This window comes from Cebus imitator, unplaced genomic scaffold (assembly GCF_001604975.1).
Source record: "Cebus imitator isolate Cc_AM_T3 unplaced genomic scaffold, Cebus_imitator-1.0 Scaffold22, whole genome shotgun sequence".
Lineage (NCBI taxonomy): Eukaryota > Metazoa > Chordata > Mammalia > Primates > Cebidae > Cebus > Cebus imitator.
In genome coordinates, this window is record NW_016107337.1 from 5406460 (window position 1) to 5429350 (window position 22891).

The 22891-nt window shown below is 38.9% G+C and overlaps 1 protein-coding gene across 4 annotated transcripts in view; it reads left to right on the forward strand.

Annotated features, from left to right (window-relative positions):
- ZNF704 (zinc finger protein 704) overlaps nt 1–22891 on the forward strand; it is a 238340-nt gene that overhangs the window by 53891 nt on the left and 161558 nt on the right. For all 4 annotated transcript variants that reach the window (XR_001822999.2, XR_001823000.2, XR_005198974.1 and 1 more), the window contains exon 2: nt 11520–11761. Coding sequence is in view for 1 of the 4 variants with exons in the window: in XM_017521858.2 (XP_017377347.1) it covers nt 11520–11761 (242 nt within the window). In the remaining 3 variants the exon portion in view is untranslated. The remainder of the gene's footprint in view (nt 1–11519; nt 11762–22891) is intronic.

Sequence of the window (22891 nt, forward strand, 5' to 3'; positions counted from 1 at the left end):
CTCTGTCTCCTGCTCCCTTCCGCTTTCTCCTCCAGTGTCTGTTCTCCCACCCCTCCTCCTCCAGGGCCTTCTCTCCTCCTCCTCTTTCCCCTCCTCCTCCCTCATCTTCCTCCTCCTTCTCCTCCTCCTTCTCCAGGGTCTGTTCCTTTTCTCCTTTTCCCCCTCTCCCCACTCCAGTGTCTGCTCCCCTACGCTTCCTCCTCTAGGGTCTGCTCCCTCCTCCTCATTCCCCTCCTCCTCCACCATCCTCCTACTCCTCCCTCCTCCTCTTCCTCCACCTCCTTCTCCTCCTCCATCCTCCTCCTCCTCCAGAATCTGTTCCTTTTCTTCTTTCCACCACCCCTAGTGTCTGCTCCCCCACCCTTCCTCCTCTAGGGTCTGCTCCCTCCTCCTCATTCCCCTCCTCCTCCACCATCCTCCTACTCCTCCCTCCTCCTCTTCCTCCACCTCCTTCTCCTCCTCCATCCTCCTCCTCCTCCAGAATCTGTTCCTTTTCTTCTTTCCACCACCCCTAGTGTCTGCTCCCCCACCCTTCCTCCTCTAGGGTCTGCTCCCACCTCTTCCTCCTCCTCCTCCTCCAGGGATTGACTCTCTTCTTCCTCTTCCTTCTCTCCCCCGTCCCCTTCCTCCTTCATTGGGTGCTCCCCAACCTCTCCAGGGTCTGCTCTCCCCCTCCCCCCCACTCCTCCTCCTCCTCCTCCTCCTCTTCCTGCTGCTGCTGCTGCTGCTCCTCCTCCTCCTCCTCCTCCTGCTGCTCCTCCTCCTCCTCCTGCTCCTCCTGCTGCTGCTGCTGCTGCTGCTGCTGCTGCTGCTGCTCCTCCTACTCCTCCTCCTCCTCCTCCTCGCTCTTTTCTAGTTTCCTCTACTTTTGTGTGCATGTGGCCTGGGCTACTCACCATCATTGCCTCGGTTCTATGCTTGTCACCACCAGCCATCACCACTAACTGACATCAGTTTCTGGGTCTCTCAGATCAGATTCCTGAAAGAAAGGATTCAGTTGGCCTTGTTTCTGCCCAGAGAAATTGTGCGATGTTTTTCTTTTTTTGAGAGCTGATTTGGCCTTTTATTTATACATATCAGAAGTACATTCTCCAACTTGCCCAAAGGTTCTGTTTTAACTGTGTTTTTGAAATGTGTGGCTTGGTCAGAGAAACTATGTCTTAAAGTTTCTGTTGATTCCCAGGTCAGCTGCAATGAACTATGTAACCCATGAAGAAGAGGAGCTCTAGCATACTGTGTCTATTCCCACGAATCTCCCTCTCGCTGTGTGTTTGTGCCTGGGATTTGGGCCAGGGAGGATGGGGAGCTCAGAGTAGAGTCTAAGATGAGAGTGGGCTCTGGGGAGATGAGGTGGGCTCTAGTAGGGGGCATGGAAAAGTTGATGATCTCCAGGGCAACCCTTCTGTTGATGTACGATGGGTTTGGGTAGGGTTCGGGTGAGGAGAGTGTGGGACCCATTGGGAGAAACTCCAGTGGGGAAATGAATGGATGTTCTGTCCCGTGTTCAGGGTCCCCAGCTCTGGCTGTGGCAGTGGCAGTCCGCGGGCCCTGTGTGGCCATCGCAGCTATTGAAATGGACAGCTATTCTTCAGTAGAACAGCTGCTTGGACTCCTTCAGAAAGAAATAGCTGGCTGGGGCTCAAATTCCATCTGCACAAAATAATCACCATAAACTAAATGTGGAAGAAGTAAAGTTAGCATTATTATCATTATGATTGTTCTTGATTATAAATGTTAGAATTCGTTGGGGGAGTAGGGGGCTAGATTTTCTGTGATCCACAGACAGGGAGGAAGAAGTGTTTTGTGTATACCTGGGAACCGGGCAGCTCGATGGTCTGCCCCTTGACAGTTTACCCTGGAGGATGGAATAGTCATTTCCCAGGATTTTGAAATTTTTGAAAATCCCAGGATTTTGAATCGTTATGTCTTGCTTCTGAAATTTTGCCTTTTGATCTCTCTACAGTTTATATTAACCCGGCGATATTTGCAGAAGGAAGGTTGAGAGTCCCATAATTTAAAAATAAACCCAATTTTCTCCGTAGATTTTATTATAAAATAAGCCTTGTATTCCTGGATGCAAAGTCCCCCATACACTACAGTTGAATACTTTGATAAGGAAAGAATTAAGATGGCGACCATTCTGTACTAATACCCATTTCTTTCCCCAAATTATTTTACAATTTACTATCCTTAGTAGCTTAGAAATTGTTTTTAGCCTGAGGGATTCTGTGACCCCACACTTTTGTAGCCCTGGAGACTTGGCATCTATCCTCCTTAGACTTTTATGAGTAGGTGCTACCATATAACATGCATCTGCACCTGAAACTCCATTTATGTAACGATGCTACAAGAGTGCCCATGCTGTTTCAGACACTCTTCTAGCTCCTAGATATACATCAGTATCCAAAGCAAAAAATGCCTATTATCTTCATTGAATGAATATTCTGGCGGAGCAGCTTGGACAATAAACAAATAATTGTAAGAAAATAATAAGTTTGTAAGAAAATAATAAGTCCTGTAGAATGATAGAATTATAATGCTGTAGAAAGATAATTCTGTTTAGTTTTGTTTTGTTTTTTGAGACAGGGTCTCACTCTATTGCCCAGGCTAGAGTGCAGTGTTGTGATCTTAGCTCACTGCAGCCCCAACTTCCTAGGCTCAAGCCATCCTCCTACCTCAGCCTCCCGAGTAACTGGGACTATAGGCATGTGCCACCGTGCCTGTGGTTCCAGCTAATTTTTTAATTTTTGTGTAGAGACAGGGGTTTGCCAGGTTTCCCAGGCTAGTCCGGACTCAAGTGATCTACCCGCTTCAGACTCCCAGAGTGCTGGGATTACAGGCGTGAGCCACCACACCTGGCTGGAGTGATAATTCTGTAGCTGATATAGCATAGAATATGGGGAATGAGGAAGGAGAGGGGAAAATTGCAGTTTTAAATGGTGTGGTCAGCGTTGGCTTCACTAAGAAAGAGATATTTGAGTAAAGACCGAAAAGGGTGAGAAAGCAAGCAGTGTGGGTGTCTGAAGGAAGAAGCTTCCAGGAAGGAAGGTGGGGAAGCCAGTGAAAAGGCCTGGATGTGGGGATATGCCGACATGTTCAGGGCCAGCAAGGCCAGGGGTAGCCATGAGAGTGAAGAGAGGAAGTAGGAGAGAGAGAAAATCGGATAGATGGGCCAGAACTTACGGGGCTTTGGAGGCCAGTGGAAGGACTTTGGCTTTTGTTCTGAATAAATGGGGAGCCATTGGAGGGTTCTCAGCCAAGGAGGGGCATGATCTCACCCTGATTTTTAAGGAATAAGGCGGCTACCGTTATTGAGAAGGAACTGGGGGTCAGGGGAGGTGGTGCAGGAGTAGAAACAGGGCTCCGGGGAGGAGGCTGTTGTACAAATCCAGGTAAGAGACAGTGGTGGCTTCACCAGGATGGTGACTGTGGAAGTTGTTAGAAGTTGGATTTTAGATATATTCTGAAGATAAAATTCACAGGATTTCTTCATGGATTGGGTGTGATTAGGTGAATTGAACTTTGAATTATATAAAACAAAAAAAGTAACTAACGTGGTATTTGAAATTCTGTATCGTGAAGTTAAATTCAGTAAGATCAACCTACGTTGGTAATTGATTTTCCGTCTGTCCTGTGATAGGAAGATTGATTATGCCAAAAGGAAGAAATTAGGCTGAAAGTTGTGTCGTGCAAGAAACTGCTTTTCCTTTTCCTAAACAGATAGCTACAGATAAAGGTTAAGTATCTCCACAGGTAGCTACTCCATGTTCACTCTGTCTTACATGAAGTGCTGATTTACTGAGCTCAAGACGAATGTATAACTGACTCTTCCCCTCCCTGCTGCTTCTCTCTTGCAGCATGTGGATTGCCTACTCTCCCTCTCTCTGCTCCAGCCCACTTTCCCCCTTTAATATTGCAGCCCTTAAGATCATCTTTGGAGACAGGCGCAGATCACAGATTGTTCCTATGGTGCCATGTTGTTTTCTTTGAGACAGGTCCTTAACCTTGGCAAAATAAACTTCTAGATTGATTGAGACGTGTCTCATACATTTTTATTTACAGTCCTTACCATACAGTTGGGAAAAATATACAAATGAATTTGGCTGAGGTTATTATATTGGACTTTACAGAAATGGATGTTTCTATTCAAGCCTTTTCAGAAAGGATTTTAGAAAAATTACCCAAGTTGTGTGTCTCCCTTGCATAATGTTAATAAAAGACTTGAAACTTTAGCCAAGCAGCCTTCTACTACCAACTTTTGCAATAACTTTCCATCCTAAATGTGCTGCTGACTAATCTTCCATACAGCACGCCAAGTCATGCTTTGTTGAGTATTAAGTTGTCAACATATTAAAGTTGAAACTTGCTATAGTACACTATTTACCATAGCAAAGAGTTGGAACCAACCCATATGCCCGTCAGTGACAGACTAGATAAAGAAAATGTGGCACATATACACCATGGAATACTATGCAGCCATAGAAAAGAATGAGTTCATATCCTTTTCAGGGAGATGGATGAAGCTGGAAACCATCCTCAGCAAACTAACACAGGAACAGAAAACCAAACACCATATGTTCTCACTCATAAGTGGGTGTTGAACAATAAGAACACATGGTCACAGGGAGGGGAACATCACACACTGGGGCCTGTCAGCGGGTGGGGGACAAGGGGAGGGAAAGCATTAGTACAAATATCTAATGCATGTGGGGCTTAAATCCTAGATGATGGGTTGATGAGTGCAGCAAACCACCATGGCACATGTATACCTGTGTAACAAACGTGCATGTTCTGCACATGTATCCCAGAACTTAAAGTAAAAAACAAACAAACAACAAACTTGCTATAGTAAACCCAGCATTAACAACACTGATTCCTGAGATAGTGTAATAGTGTGGTTTGAACATATGATGCCAAAACATAACACAGGGCTTCAACTCTGTCTTGCTGAATTTTACTCCTTGCTCCATCATTGAAGCTGCCCTCACAGGGTTAACAAGAATTTTGGACAGAAATATGATTATAATTAAGTAATTAAGCATTAATTTGGGTTTCCTGTGACTCACTTTTTTTGTAACTGAAAGTCATGGAACACTAGAAACTGACCATTTGCATCCCCACTGTACCTATAGATAGAAATTCTTTCTCTTTTGTTGTAATTATATTTTTGAAGACAGGATCTCACTCTGCCACTAGGGCTGGAGTGCAGTGGCACAATCACGGCTTACTGCAACCTTGAGTTCTTGGGCTCCAGTGATCCTCCCACCCCAGTCACCCTAGTAGCTGGGACCACAGGCACATACCACCATGCCAAGCTAGTGGGATTTCTGACGTTAGAATCATAGGGCTTTTGCTTAAGATAGATAGGACCTCCAACATTAGAATCATAGGCTTCCATTTAAGAATTGCTTAAACAGATCTTGAATTCAGTAGAACAGCTAGTATCAACAGTCTCCACACTTTGGCCCATTCCCAAAACCCTAAAAACCCTATCCCCAAACTCCTCTGGGAGACAGATTTGAAGTTTCCTCCTGTCTCCTTGTTTGGCAGCCCTGTGATTAAATCAGTGCAACCTGGTGTCTCGGCGTATTGATTTACCATGCACATAGGGCAACAGACCTATTATGGTTACATCACCACTACCACCAGACCAATCCGATTTTCATCAGCCAGTTCCTCTGTCTTGGTATAGAAAAATAATGTGTGCTTAAGGAAAAAGTCAACAAACACTTCATTGGTTTCAGAGGGCTAAGGGAATAATATAATCAATGGGCTAGTAATTGCAAGCAATTATTTTTAAAGTGGTTCTACGATAGCCATTCATTAGGACTATAGATTTGTCATCCAATTTATTTTTCTGTGTACCTAGCATGAAATTTGAAGAATGTAATCTAAAATAAGGAGTAGAGTTCTGTTGACTGTTTTTGGGTATCTTTTTTTAATGTTTATTCTAAGGTTCTGATCTTTCTTTAAACATGACTCTTAGGAGTAATATTTTAAATTAATTGAGAGAATCAGATGTTTCTATTATTAATATTAGTTTTACTTCTCTTTTTGTAACATTTTAAATCTATTGGTCTGATTTGTACTTCATACAGCGGTTGATGTATCATTGTCATCAGTCACCAAATTGTAATGTGTCTTATATGTTAGGAAAGCAAGTTCTTTAAATTAATCCTAAAGTGGGGGGAAATAATCTGAAATAGAAAAAATATTCTTTCCCGGTGTGATTTTGTGGTTTCCTGGTGAGTAGAAGGGTCTTAAAGAGTTGCTCAGCCAAGGGGCCCCCTTACTAGCCTCCTATTATTTGCTAAGAGTGTTTTTTGCTGTGGCCTAAATTGTATCCCCCCCCCTTTTTTAATAAAGAATTTCTAAACTACTTTCTTACTATCCAGAAAGTCCCAGAAAGCAAATGGGTTGTTTTCAGACTATTCCTGGAAATCTTGTTACTCTCCAGAGCCAACTCCTCAAATCTGATTGGGTTGAGATGAGTAACTGAGGACGGTTTCCAAGGGTTGAGTGTTGACATATGCTTTTTAGCATTTCGTGACTGCAGATCTGTAAGAAGGGTGTCAGGATTACGGTGGCCTGGAGTGTACGTGAGTGTAGGCAGAAGGTAGGATTGATCAAGTAAGTGGGCTGAAGTCAGAGACATCCTCTTTTCTGATATGCCATTATGATCTCCTGTGGAAACCAGATGTTTTTGTATAGAGAAGAAATGATGAGTTTCAGTCCCTGTCTTAGGAAGTTCCATTGAATATATGAAGGATACCATTTAGAGAAATTCAGGACTTAAATAGATACTGTTAACTTCTTGTTAAAAAAAAAAAAAAAAAGGCAGTTTCCCCAAGTATATCATATTTATATATACACTGTTTATCTTATTCTAGGAAAACAAAAGCTGTTCATTGGAATGAAAATTCTGAGTTTTATTTGTCCGTTAACTCAGTAATTGGTGGTATTCTCATAAAATTGAACATTGAAGCTTTGTTCCCTTGCAAGAAATTATACTGGATAATGTGTATGTCTGTGATACACTATATGAAGGGCTTCTGGGCTGCGTAGGGAGAAGGAATTTGATGGTAGCTGTTGTAGTGCAATAGGACTAGGAAGTGCTGATGAGCAATAGAAGTTACAGTGTTAGGAAAGCAAGTTCTTTGAATCAGTCCTAATGGGGAAGTTCATCTGAACATCAATATCAGCCCTTCCCTGCCACTTAGCTCTCTGTCCTACAGAAAGCTGTCAGTTTCTTCCCTATTTGTATTCTCTTCCTGGTTCTTACAAGAAATCCCATAGCTGTGAGAAGCCCTCCCTTCTTTTGCAGATCTCCATTTACCCCAAAAGGTGAGCATCTTCATTTGTTAGTGCTGTAAATACTGTTTCTTCTTTCTTTTGTCCTTACCACCTTTAATGCTGCTGTTGATTTCTCTCCTTCCAATCAGATTTTTTTTTGTTCTTTCTGGCCGTCTTCTATCATTGAACACTTTTCCTGCTTAGGAGCTGTAGTACAGAGTGATTTTTCAGATTGTCTCTCAAGTTTTCCATTAACAAGAATATCAGCTCATATTTATGAATCACATAATTGATACCAGCTTCAAAGAAGCAACCTAACTTAGCCTAGACCTTGCAGATCACAAGGAACAGTTTTGTCACAGGGCATTGTGCAAACTGGGAAAATAAATACAAGCACCCTCTTTGGGTGGTTGAAGTACAAAAAGCTCCTCTCTAGGTGGATAAATTAGAAAAATGTCCCTCGTCCAAAGTAAGGAAGCCTGGGAATGTGGCTTGAATGGGGACTGAATTTTAGCCCCATTTGACCATTGTTCAGGGTATGGTACACAATTGCTTGCAGTAGCTTGAATTGCCATGCCACCTCTGTTTTATTTTGTTTTTTGTTTTGTTTTGTTTTGTTTTGTTTTTAAGATCCATAGATTTGGTGGCTACCTCTTTACATTACAATTTCCAAATTTTTGTTTCTAGGGGTTCTTAGAAATTCAACCTCTATACCTGTTACTCTGGTTTCCTTCCTCCCTCCCTACTTGCCTCTTATCCTCCCTCCCTCCCTTCCTATCCCCCACCCTTCTTTCTTTCTCAGCTCTATTGAGGTATAATTTCAATTCCATAACATCCCTCCCATTGTAACATACAATTCAATAATTTTAAATAAAGTTCCTGGTCATACAGATATCACTGCAGTCTAGTCCTAGGACACTTCCATCACCCCAAAAAGTTCTCTCATGCCCATTTGCAGTCAGCCAGTTTCTGCTCCCACCCCCAGCCCCAGGAAATCACTGATCTGCTTTCTATCTCTGTAGATTTGCCTTTTCTAGAAATCTCATATAAATGGGATTATATTTTCCTTTTGCTTCTTCTGTTAAGCTAATGCGGGTTCCACTCAATGCTCGTTTGCAATAGCTGGATGAGCTCTGTCACCTTCTACTGATGCTGCCAGCCCTCGCTCATTCCTTCCTTTCCATTCTGCCTCAGTATACAAACATACTCTTTACCTCCTGTCTTACAATACTCCCTCTTCCATCATCTCCTCCAGCCACCACCCTATTTCTCTGGGCCATTTCTGAGCCCAACTTTTTATGACTTCATGTTATGTATGCTTTCTACTCGAGTCTCCTCTCCTGTGAGCTCTCATTTGTGTGTGTGTGTGTGTGTGTGTGTGTGTGTGTGTGTCTTAAAATATAATAATTGATATGAATAAAAGAACATTAAAAAGAACACTATGCTTTAAAGCATAGTGACATAATGAATATGTACATCTGCCATCTACCCCTTCCACTAGCATTACGAACAGTGGAATCCATGATTCAAAGTGTCCAAAATCTTTTACTCATATCTACAGTTACTTTGATCCTTTTTGTTCCTTTTAATTCTACTTTTAAATAACAAGTCTGGGCTAAATTTTCTTTAAAACCATTACATGACTAAATTTCTCTGATTACTATTGAGAGATTAATTTTTTACTTAGAAAGTATAATAGAAGATTTATAGCTTGCTTTGTTGAATATTACTATATTTTATTATGAAGCCTTGACTAAGAGCATGACATACAATTATAACATTATTTCTATAGGAAATGTATTCTAATTGAATTAATTTGCTTCATTTTTTTCCCTAAATTTTTGAAGCTAAAAGCTAGACTTCCTGTAATGTTGTTTTCTTCCTTTACACTTTGGATAGAATTCATTTAACCAATCCAGTTGTGCCCAAGGGAGGTATGGATGTCCATATTTGTTTCAACTTAATACTGTGAATACTTAAATATTTAATTAACTTAATACCTGACACTTAGAAGCAATTTATAATCATCAAAACTAGCCTTTGTTTTCTTTTTTTATGCCTGTTGTTTAGAGTTTTCTTGTAATATAGATTAGGAATGGACTGGTGGAGAAGTGAAAAACACGCCCCTCTCCTCCCCCGCCACCTCCAGGGAGAGAGAGTTACGCAGAGAGAGCATTGACTAGTGATGAATGTTTAACATACATGTCCTTACATTTGTTGATTTTCTAAATACATTTTTATCAAACATTTATTTCACTTGTGGAAGTCTGAAATATTTTATTTCTTTCTATTACGTATTAATGTCATTAAAACAGTGAACACTTAAAAACAGATACTAGTTTTTCTTTGATCTTTATTTCATTAGCATACTTAAGAAATATTGTGAGTTTTTAATGAGTTACAAGTAGACCAAAGTGGGTGACCCTTTTTCTGTGGAGCTGGGTGTATGTCTGATAGGAAAACTATGGAAAGAGACTCTTCTGTTCTTCCTAACAGGGGAGGCCAAGATGAGGATAAAGCTCTGTGTTGTGCTCTATGTGTCATAGGAAAGATCCATGCCAGCCAAGTGGATTCCAAGGCCCAAGTCATCCCTGGACTCTGGAAAGTTTCATGCGGGGGCAGATGCCATGACTCTAACATACATGTTTCAGTTTTCCTTTAGTCTGAGAATTTCCAGTCATTATCAAACACACATATTCTCCTTGTATTCTGAAAATGATTTATGCTTATGTGTTAGATTTTGTAAATCTAAATCTATTTGACTAAAGCCTTTGTGCTTTTTCTCCTACCTAAAATTAAAAAAGAAAAAAGCATATCTTCTATTTAATTGGAAGAGTGAAGATTTACTGACTCCACAGATGACCCAACTGGAGGAAATGGATTGTATCACAGGCCCGTGGAATGTCTCATGGTTGTGCATATTCTGAAATACACACCACTGATTAGTGAGGCCCCGGATCACCAGATAGTCGGACTCATCTTTGTGCACTAGGACTTTCACTGGTTTTCTTCAGTCCTCATTTACGTACCAATTACCTTATTAAAAATCTTCCTTTACCTTTAGTTTCCTTTTTCAATTATCACAAAGTCTGAAATAACAAGATTCAATTCACTGAGGTTTGATTTTATATTTGTCTCTCGCCTTAATCATCATTGCATTTAGTTACAAATGATAAAAAATATACTGACTTCTTTTTTTTTTATTGTACTTTAGGTTCTGGGGTACATGTGCAGATCATGCAGGATTGTTGCATAGGTACATACATGGCAAGGTGGTTTGCTGCCTCCATCCCCCTGTCACCACATCTGGCATTTCTCCCCATGATATCCCTCCCCAACCTCCCCACCCCCTCTGCTGTCCCTCCCTTAGCCCCCACAACAGACCCCAGTGTGTGATGCTCCCCTCTCTGCATCCATGTGTTCTCCTTGTTCAGCACCCACCTATGAATAAGAACATGCAGTGTTTGATTTTCTGTTCTTGTGTCAGTTTGCTGAGAATGATGGTTTCCAGATTCATCCATGTCCCTACAAAGGACACTCATTATTTTTTTTATGGCTGCATAGTATTCTATGGAGTATATGATGCCACATTTTCCTTGTCTGGCCTATCTTCAATGGGCGTTTGGATTGGTTCCAGGTCTTTGCTATTGTAAACAGTGCCACAATGAACATACGTGTGCATGTGTCTTTATAATATCATATGGCCTTAGGAGGGATTTCATTGAACTCTTAACTGCTGGGGATGAAGAAGGATAAAAAACAATTCCTCATGAACTACAGAGTATGGTTAAGACCAGTATCACTGGCCAAAAAGAAAGTTTGATTTTATACATTAGCTCTTTTCTATTAATCATGATAATCAGACTGAAGTATTTAAGAGTTTACTTAATTGAGTTTTTTTAGTTGTGGAAGAGAAAACAAAGATGTTTTACATTAAAAAAAATTTAGAGGTATTACACTTTTCAAATCTTCAGTGTTTTTGTACACCTGAAAGACACTGTTTTATGTTTGTGATGTTTCTTATTTGCATTATGACAGATGCATTGATTGTATATTATTTTGTAAAGTTATTTTATTTCTCTGTTGCATTTTTTCCTATTAAAGCTATACAGTCTTTTGGACGAACAGGGAGGACAGTGTCTGTATTCTCTCCTCACCGCCATCTTTGGTAGTCGTACAAAGGTGATGTTTTATGTGAGTAAGAATTTCTGTGTTTCATTTTACAGGTGGGGAGCATTAAGCGGGAAATGACCTTCACATTTCAGTCAGAGGACCTAAAACGTGACTGTAGTAAAAAAATGTCTCATCAGCACGTGTTCTCCTTGGCCATGGAGGAAGATGTGAAAACAGCAGACACCAAAAAAGCCAGCCGGGTCCTTGACCATGAAAAAGAAAACACTCGCTCCATCTGTCTCCTTGAGCAAAAAAGAAAAGTTGTTTCCTCCAATATTGATGTTCCTCCAGCAAGGTAAGGGAACATTAAATCTCACATGTGTCTGCCCCAGGAAGTTGGTGGAGAGTATGCATAATTTCTGCCAGTATACAGACTCTCTTCAGTATATAGACATACGAAAGATTTTCTGCCAAGAATTTTTTTCTATTGCTTGTGTAAAATAGAGCAGGTGGCCCTACCCTTCAAAACTGACTTTGAGGCTTTTGTAGTTGGAACTGTTGTAACTCTATAAAATAATGTTGCATTCAGTTTTGATAAACGAATAATGAGCAAAGGAATACATGCAAAAAAAAAATAGGATGAAACATCATATGTAGGGCTGAGCATACATTAAGTAGGACTGTAGCCACTTAAAAGCAAGTATACAAAGATCTTTGGTCAGAGGTTGGTAAACTGTGGCTACAGGCCACATTCAGCCTCTGGTCTGTTTTTGTGTGGTCTGTGAGATAAGAATGGTTTTACTTTTTTTTTCTTTTCCCAAATAGAGATAGGGTCTTGTTCTGTCGCCCAACCTGGAGTGCAGTGACGCAAATGTAGCTCACGCGGCCTTGAACTCCTGGGCTCAAGCAATCCTTCTGCCTCAGGATCTGGAGTAGCTGGGCTGGAACTACAGGCACATGCAGCCATGCCCAGCTAATTATTTTTATTTTTTGTAGAGATGTGGTCTCACTATGTCACCCACGCAGGTCTTGAACTCCTGAGCTCAAGCGATTCTGCCACCTCAGCCTCCCAAAGTGCTGGGATTACAGGCGTGAGTCACTGTGTCTGGCCTGGTTTTACATTTTTAAAGGCCTAAAAGAAATGAAGAACAGGTGACACAGACCACAGGTGGTCTGCAAAAAAAAAAAAAAAAAAAAAAGTAAGTTGGTGATACCTGGTTTATATCATGATAATCTTTGTATGACAAATCTACCTTAAAACTCAACCAGGAGGGTTTATCTGAAATATCAAAAGGCCTTTCTCTTTCTAAAAACAGGAAAAAAAAAAGGCCTTTGTCACATTATAATTTTATTTAAACCACACCCAATAGCACTGAACCAAAGGACAATATTCTGGCAGAATGAGAGTGGCAGTGGTGGCGCAAACATATTAGACCTTTTACTTTCTTGCGTATCAGTTGTCTCATCTAGAAAACAAGCTCCACGTCGGCAGGGATTTTAGATTACTCTGTTCATGCTTTATCCCTAGGCCTGGAACAGTGCTTAATTTTGTTTTGGGGAGTGAATGAATATTCGTCAGATAAAAAAAGAAAGGAAATGCTATAGCATGAGAGATTGCTTATTTGTAATATATGTGCCACATTTTCTTGCCAAAAATCATTTATAATGAAACTGACAGCATATAGCAATTGTTTGAGAAGTCCTGCGTTTGTCCAAGTGGTTTCTAACAGCTAACCAGGAAAACAGTACCTTTGAAAAAGGAATAAATGTGCCTTTCCTTGCCTGTTCACTTTTGTAATTAAAGTTTTATTTCTTTCTATATTAAATCAAAAGTATCTTTTCTAGAAAATTATTGTTTTCTCCTGTTGCTAGATTTGTCAGACTTTTTAAAATTATAGGCCTCTTAGTTTTCCTTAACCTTTAATTGAAAATTTTCACATATTCATTACTTCTGTTTAACTGCTTGGGATTATTTGCTTTTCTAATTTTTTTCATATAAAGACATGTTAATTTATTTAGGATTATTTCCTACTACTGTGGCATGTTTTTGAAACATTTTATCATACCCTGACCCTCACAGGCATCTCAGTTTGTATTTGTTGCTTGGCTGACTCATAGGAAAATGGCATGTTAACAGTTTCCAATGTGAAGAGCTGTGCTTTCATTTTCTTCCTAAGCCTGGAGGGCAAAGGTTAGATTTCCAGTGTCAGTTTAGTACCAACTTGCAATTCTGTAGGACTTATTCTACTTAAAATTTTCAGTAGACCATTGTATATGTTAAAAGACCTGGAATTAATCATTTTAAATTGCCATAGGTTTCTTTAAGTGTACCTTTATTCTTTAATTCCACCTCACTTGGAGCACTTGCTGGGGAAAATAATGAAAAGAGGAAGAAGAAAGATGTTTTCTGCCTTTTCTGACTCTGGTATGTGGGATATTTTCCACCTTTTCAAATTCACTAAATGAACTTAAAAATACATGAGCCCATGCCAGCGTTATTGTGAGGTTCTTAAACAGTGTGGGAAAGTTAGTTAGGTTTTAAATCCATTAATGTGCAGCAAAAATCTCCCAATGTCAAGGTATAATTTAGATGTATTAATCTATTATAGGAAATACTACTTAGGCTTCATTGTTTGGGGTGTCTACTAACTAATATACTTGTTTTCATTGCTATAGTAAGAATTTAGTCATCATAAATACAGTATGCCAGCAGCTCATGAGATACATTGCTTTTAAAAAAAAAATGATGAAGGAATCAAGCAGTGTGGATTATAATGATCTGACTCTCGAACTATTTCCATTTACTGTTACTGAGTTTAATAAATGTCAAACTTTCCACTGTCATCTGAATATATCAATACTTTGTTTTAAAGAAACTTCTTTATCTGATACAGTAGGAAGATAAAGGATTTTCCTATTGTTTACTAAGGAGAAATATATCTGTTGACAGTGTATAAATAATGAACTTTGAGCAAATCTACAGTATAACTAAGATACTATTAGGTATAAGGAAATCTATATACGATTGGCCCATGCATTCATGGTTTCTGCAACTGTGTATTCAACCAACCACAGATCAAAAATATCTGGAAAAAAAAAGCCTATACCAAACATGTACAGACTTTATTTCCTTGTCTTTATTCCCTGAATAATACAGTATAACAACAATTTACATAGTGTTTACATTGTGTTAGGTATTATAAGTAATCCAGAGCTGCTTTAAAGTATACCAGAGGATATGCTAGGTTATATGTAAATACTATGCCATTTTATGTAAGAGACTTGAGCATCTGCCGATTTTGTATCCATAAGGAGTACTGGAACCAACCCCCATGGATGCCGAAGAATAAATATATATATATATATATATATATATACACACATATATTTAAAAAATATAAATATATATATATATATACACATATATTTAAAAAATTGACCAAAATATCATATATATATATATATATATATATGATATTTTGGTCAATTTTTTAAAAGGCAGGATAATCATTTTAGGCTTACAGAGTGCAAAGTTCCCAATCATTTAAAATCAGTTCCCTGTAATGTTTCTCACTTTATCTTTTGCTTATTTCCATTAAAACTAAGATTTTTGTTGAACTTTACTTTCTCTGGTTTGTAAAATGGAACTCAAAGTTTATTTTCTGTGGTTTATATAATAGAAGCAATATACGTATTTCAGTTGCTTATTTCATGAAACTTGAGAGATCTGGGAACCCCTTCCCACATTACTCTCTATGCCTCACCATAGTTTCACATCACTAATTTCATCTCCTACCTCCATTCAAAAGACGTTTCTTGAGTATCTGCTATGAACCCATTACTCCGTAAAAGCAATGAGTGAGATAGGTGCCAGCCCTCCTGGAGGTTACGGTGGAATGACAGGGACAGACATATATGTAGCTAATTTCAAATAACAGTTCCTTATTTGCTCCCTTCCCATTAGGAATGGGGGTAAATTTGTAATTAAAGGAGAATTAAGAAAGTTATCAGTTTGACACATCTATTTAAAAGCCCAATTTTTTTATTGATGTCTTTTTCAAGATAGGGTTGATTGAAATAGAGAAGGAAGAACTCAATATCAATATAAAATCCCTATTTGTTTACCCAGTATTTGAGAACCAATTTTAAAGTTGCTAGTTTCAGAAAAATATAAATTTAAGTAAGTTATTAATCCAGTTGTTTTAGGCTGGGTCATTGGAGACGCAAATGCCAAGACAGTACTAAAATATGCAAATGTTTTAGTAGGAGACACACCTGAGGGAGAAACAGGGTGGGAGGGGCGAGGCCAGGAGGGAGGTGCATGTCAGTTTAAGGTGCTAGTCTGAGCACAGTGATGGAGAGGGGGTAGGAGAGTTGGATGGAAGTGTCCTAGGTAGCCAGACAAGGCCCTCAGGAGTCCAGCATTGGTATTCCTGGTGTGCTCCATCATTTGCTGGTAGCAGCATGTGGGAGCTGTGTCCTTGACACAAATGCAGCAGATGGTTTCAGCAGCTAGCAACTGGGCCCTTGGTCAGTTAGCTCCCTGTTATTGGAGATCTATGCGGTGTGTTCTCATGGCTGCCTTCCTCCCACCCCACAACATTGTACTTTATATATTAAAAGTGCCCTAGATAGTGCAGGCTTAAGATACGGGCCAATCTCCCTGCCCTCTGGCAGCCTGAGTGATCAGTGCAGACTCCTTGGAATCCTCATTAAGAGAGCCCTAAGCTTCCCATGAAAAATGGCAACTGATTGTTGGTCCTAGGATCCTAGAATTAATTCTTTTGAGTCATGAGAAGAAAGAATACAAACCACCCCTCTTCTGAGATTCCTGGGGTTGGTAGGAACAAATCTTTACTGTAGGAGAGTCTGCTTACCCCTGGGATATTGCTTGCTTGATTTCAAGGAAAAAAACCCTACTTTCTTTTTTGAGGGTGACTTGGAGTAAGTGCATTACAGAGTTGGGTATTCAAAGTATTCAACTTTCTTTAGTAGAGAAAACTAAACAGAAAGAGAGGGCAGGAGCCTGTGGGAGCACATGAGTGAGCAGTGTTTCTCTTTGGAATTAAAGATCTATCATTGACAGAAAGAAAATTTATTCCCAGCTTTTAGGATCACTGGGGAGCAGTAATTTGGGTTGGGGGTAACAAGTACTAAAAGTATAGATGCTAATTATTGAAATAACAATTACCTAAGAGCTGATCTGTCTCTGAAGGTTTCATCACGTTAATTTAGTAATGCCTGGTTACAAAAGATAAAACGCAGCCCCCTCCAAAAGAGATTGTGAATGGAGAGTGAAAAGTTAGTAAATATGTAGTGTTAAGTATTTTTTAAGTATCTCTAGGGAAAAATACTGGTTTCATTGATACCTATGGAGAGTTGAGGAAAATAGGCTTTAAGAACTCAAGGACAGGAAAAGAGAGCATATTTGAAAGGTTCATTCATGTGGTAGCATGTGTCAGTACTTTATTTGTTTGCCAAAATATTTTATTCCACAGACACACCACATTTTGTTTATCTACTCATCAGTTAATGGACATTTGAGTTTGGAAGAGAAGGCCAGCCAGATCATGTTGAGCTATACTGATTGTGTGAAAGGTGTTTAAATTACATTTTTATGTCCCTGAGAAGGATTTTGTGGAGGAGAATATGATTTTATTCATCTTGATGGACGATTACTTTAGCTGTTCTATGTAGAACGTTTCAGAGGGGGACAAGAATTGACCCAGGAAAACCAGTCAGGAAGCCACCACATTAATGCAGGAAAGAAATTATGGTAGTTTAGACAAGTGACAGTTAAGATTAAGAGAAGTGGACAGACCAGACCTTCAGGTAAAAGTGAGGCTTCTTGGTTGTAAGAACAGACGGTGACTCTGGCTGATTTAACAAAGAGTGGAATTTTTTGAAAGACCCTCAGGTAGCTCACAGAGTTGCTGGGAAGGCTGGGGAACCAGGTCAGAAAATGGACAGGAGGGTAAGCAGCTAGAAATATAGTTATGTTCATTCACTCTACAGAACCATGCTTGCAACTGGGCTTTTTGGCTTCTAAAGTGAGAGACACCTGTGCTAGGAAATTCTCCAGACACAGAAGCAAATTCAGCCATGAGGCATCCAAAAAAACGGACCAATGTCTATTATCATTAGATATCATAACTTCCATTTTACAAATGAGTAAACAGATTCAGAAAGCTGAGTGACTCACTCAGAAACACATTTGTCACCAATGACAGACCTAAGACTGGGATAGGTTTCTGATATCAAGTGAATTTTCGTTCCTTATCATCACCTTTTGTGTATATTGGAGACCATTAATTTATTGTCATTTACAAATGTGATGCTTAAAATATATTGATAATTCAAGTATTACTTGCTGTTTAGCCTCTAAAACAATTCATTAAGCAAGCATTATTAGATATCCTAGATCATTAGAGCATGACATTTGTGATTCTGTTTTGCCAGACATCGTGGCTTTGAAAGTACTAATGCTTAAATTGGTTGGATTTCACCCAAACAGCAATTACAATTTGATTATGCGAAGTAGTAACTGTCTTCTAATTATAACTCTAAGCTAGAGAAATCTATTAGCAAACCAGTTACAACAACAAAAAAAGGAAAATTTGGCCCCAAATATTTCCAGATCTAACAACAGTTTATTAGAATACTACAGATTGTTAGTTTGCGGTTGGAAGAAAACAAACCATATGGTACTGTTTGTTTTTCAGGGTTTTAAAATATAGTGATGTCATATTTATCACTTGCTGGATAAAATGAAATCATCTTCTCCTTATAGCATGCCGTTCTGGGAATTGTATGGTTTAAAAGAACTTCAGAAACACATTGACCTTTGAGTTCAAAGTTAGGAAATGATCTGAGCTACAGGCAAAATCCTATAAATACGATGGAAAACTGTGAACTAACTTGGCTACCATTTTCAGTGGCAGTGTCTATATTTTCTCCTTTCTTTTATGTACTTTATACAGTTTATAGGAAAGTCTCCTATGTCAAATTTGTAATTAAGTGAGATAAGACGAAAATGTTATCTTTTATTTCTGAATCTCTAGAAGCCTAGCAGTTCCTGAACAAATGTTTAATGTTTAAATGTGTTAAAAACTTTTCAGGTCACAAACTCTGTAACCAATAGGAGACTGAAAAAAAGAAAAAAGGCCACTTTAACACTTTAAAATATTTCTTTTAAAAAATAGAACATTGAAATTTTAGAACATTTCTTTTTAAAAACATATTTGGAAGGGAATATAAATATACCCACTCATGTTAGACAAATACTGGTACCACATAATTGGTGGACTCCCCTTAAGAACTGAAGCAATCTCCACAAAGTAGCTATAAAGAGTAGCTTTTCCAAGAAACCTTTATCCATTTCCATCCCTTCCCATCATTTTAGTAATTCAGGACAGCAAATATCTCTTGTCCCTCGTGTCTTGCTAGTCTGTTTGCTACACATTTGCCAAAATGATCTTTCTAAAACTGAAGTATAATCATGGAGATAGGGGGAAGCAGACAGGGAAATGGTAGGAACCAATATAATTGACATTATGACTTAATGCAACACATTGTGCCATCAGTACACAATCAAGTCCCATCTTGCTGAGGATTTAGTTTCTCACATCAACACGCAAATCAAGTACAGACAAAATTGTTCTTTACAGTGTCTTCCATTACCTGTAAGAACAGAACTCAGTTTGAAAGACTTGGGATCTGAAACCACGTGAAAAAGAAACAATTCTGTCTCCCTTCTTACTCTGGGGCAAAATTTCATTGAATGGAATGGTAGGTTTTTGTTTGTTGTTTTTAAAAATAGCCCTCTCTTCCTGCCAAGTGCCTGTAGATGAATTTCTGTAATCTAAACGCACATATGCTACCATTTCACTTTCCTAATGTTCTACAGAAATGGGAAGGAAGGTAGTAAAGTAAGATGAGAACTTTTCTAAACCAGCAGTTCTATTTCTTGTACCAACACTAATAACATTGATGTTATGTTAATTTTCTTAATCACAGCTTAGGAAAGCTTGTTTTATGACACAAATTTGGCCCATGTAGTATATGTGTATTTTAAAAAGAATTTTACACTCTTCTAATTTGGTTGATGTTAAAAATGGTACTCAAAATTCATAATTTTCTGTGTACTGTAAGCCCTTTATTATAAGCACACATTAGTGCTAGATTATAATGTGCCACCTGTTTAGAATGGCATTGTGAATTTAGAATTCTGGTCATAAATATGAATTTTTAAAATAATAATTTATGTGACTTTGCTATTAATGAAGGATATGCTCTCTGGATCAACAAAGCTTGGGAGTTTGCAAGTATCACTTCCAGAGAGTCCTTGGATAATTAGTAAAAGTCCTTCTGTATAAATTATCATTGGCAGCAAAATGGAGAAAAGTTAACAACTGAAACTTCGGGTGTACTAGTAGCACTGTTGTACGAGGTGGACCATTGGCTTTGTTGCAGATTAGATATGTGGGAATGTTCTAAAACGTTTAGGAGTACTATTATACCACTTTTGTGATGCCCATGCCATAGGTTGCCTCTGCAGAATTGGTTTACATTTAGATGTAATGCAGTGTCTTTTTTTTCTCCCTGTATCTATTCAAAATGTAAATAATCAAGAAGTAGAAATAATGAGCTTCCTCCTACTCTTCATCTCCCCTTGTCAGTATAGATTCTGTATGCTGCTTTTATTACAGAAAGGCAAGTAATAAGCAAGATATTGGTCATTTGGTTATCTGAAAAGGATAATGTTCAAGCAGCTCTGTCCAATAGAAATTTAATGTGAACTATATCTATAATATAGAAATTTGTAATAGTTACATTAAAAATAGGAAAAAGAGACAGTCATTGTGGTATGTTGAGCTCCGTTGAGATAGTGCCAGGGCAAATGGGAGCCAGATGGGCACTGGATGACTCTTGCCTTGCTGAGGAAAAATAACTAAACGTAAGCAAAGGAGATCCTAAGAAGCATAGAGGCAAAATCCTAAGAAACCAAAAGGCAAAAAGTCATTGTATGCATACTTTACACAGACTTGTTGGGAGGAGCACAGGAAGTAGTACCCAGATGCTTCTATCAGCTTCTCAGAGTTTTCTAAGAATTTCTTAGAGTCGTGGAAGACCATGTCTGCTGAAAGGAAAAGGAAAATTGGAAGACTTGGCAAAGGCGGGCAAAGCCCATTGTGAAAGAGAAATGAAAACCTCTATTTTTCCTAAAGGAGGGACAAAAAAGAAGTTCCAGGATCCCAACACACAAAGGACAACATCCTGGCCTATCCATTGATGATGCTGCGAAGAAACTGGGAGAGATATGGTATGACACACTGCCGAAGATGACAAGCAGCCTTATGAAAAGAAGCCTGCGAAGCTGCAGGAAAAATACCCAAAGAGTATCGCTGCATATCAAGCTAAAAGGAAAGCCTGACGCTTTCAAAAAAAAAGGAGTCATCAAGGACAAAAAAAGCAAGACGGTGAAAGGAAGAGGAGGAGGAGGAAGATGAAGATGAAGAAGACGATGACGATTGCTAAATTGTAGTTCTAGTGCAATTTTTATTTCTTACCTATAAAGCAGCAGTTCCCAGCCTTTTTGGCACCAGGGACCAGTATCATGGCAGACAAGTTTTCCATGGGGGGTGTATGGTTTCGGGATGATTCAAGTGCATTACTTTTATCATTAGATTCTTATAAAGAGCATGCAAACTAGATCCCTCACATTCACACCTATGAGAATCTAATGCCACCACTGATCTGACAGGAGGAGGAGCTCAGGCAGTAATGCTTACTTGCCCGCTACAGTTCACCTCCTGCTTTGCAGCCTGGTTCCTAACAGGCATTAGACTCCTGGGTTGGGGTGGCTGGGGACCCCTGCTATAACTATAAACCCCCTTGTACACAACTCACTCCTTTTAAAGAAAAAAATCGAAATTTAAGGCTGTGTAAGATTTGTTTTTAAACTGTACAGTGCCTTTTTTTGTATAGTTAACACACTACCGCATATGTCTTTAGATAGTCCTGTCCTGGTGGTATTTTCAATAGCCACTAATGGTGCCTGGTACAGTATGGGGGTTGTAAATTACCATGAAAATTTAAAGCATGTTCTTGTTGGTGCATAGCACAATGAATTATTTAGGGGGATGATAGTTGTTTCATCTTCAGTTATGTCTGATGCAGGTTATATGAAATAATTGTTCTGTTAACTGAATACCACTCTAATCACAAAAAAAAAGCTACACTGTTTTGTTGACATTCTCAATGCTTCTAAGTAAATACAATTTTTTATTAAAAAATAGAAAACAAAACAGGTGAAAATAATTTTAATACCTCATATTATTTAACTCAGTGTCTTAAATATCATTATTTGAACATGTATCAATATCAAAAGTCATTAATGAGATACCTTCCATTCTTTTTTTTGCATGCTAAATCTTTTTTTTTTTTAATGTACTCTAAATTCTGGGATACATTTGGAGAACATGCAGGTTTGTTACATAAGTATACACATGCCATGGTGGTTGACTGTATCCAGCACCCCATCATTTACATTAGGTATTTCTTCTAATGCTGTCCCTCCCCTAGGCCCCCAAGCCCGACAGGCACCAGGGTGTGATATTCCCTTCCCTGTGTCCATGTGTTCTCATTGTTCAACTCTTACCTATGAGTAAAAACATTGCATACTAAATCTTAAAAAATCTGTATACTTATAGCACATCTCAGTTTGGAATAGGCACATGTGGCCAGTGAGGACTGTATTGAACAGTGCAGCTTTAGAATAAAGCTTAAGTTAATTTTGCATTTCAGTCCAACATCTCATTTATCCCAAAGGCAGTGGCTGGTTTCTCGCTCTCTCTGTTTTCCTACTCTAACACACAGGAAGAAAATGCCTCACTCACACTGCTAGGGGTGGAGCATAGCTTTCTATGGCAGTGTTTCTTAAGGGTTGGGGTGGCAGGAAGGAGCATCCACAGGAAGGAGAGAGGCCTTTCATCACCTGTGGGCCAGGCGTATAGTATACTAAACACTGATGTTTAGTACAATTATAATTATTGTGAAGATGTTTAAATTCCATCTAAATCAAAGGAAGGTTAAATGGGTATTATCACAGCTCTGGTTCTCTAAAAACATAAAAGTAGGCTTCATTTCCAGAGTTTGAGAGAACCTCTTTAGTTATTATCAGATACTCTGACATTCCCCATTGTAGCTATCTTTAGAGCAGTTCAAACATACCAAGTAAACATACTGTAGGCTTGGACCACAGTTACCACACTGAATGCATTTGCTCCTGCTTTTTTTATATTGAAAAAAAAAAACTCATTAATGCATACTGCTGGTAAACTAGGAAATGCAACAAATATGTCAAATATATATTTTAAAGATCTCTAAGTACAAAGGATTTAATTTGTTATTGGCTTAAACTGTTATTGATTCTTCTTTTACGTATTAACCTTTTTTTTCTCTTCTATAAATAGAGTTCTGGGTG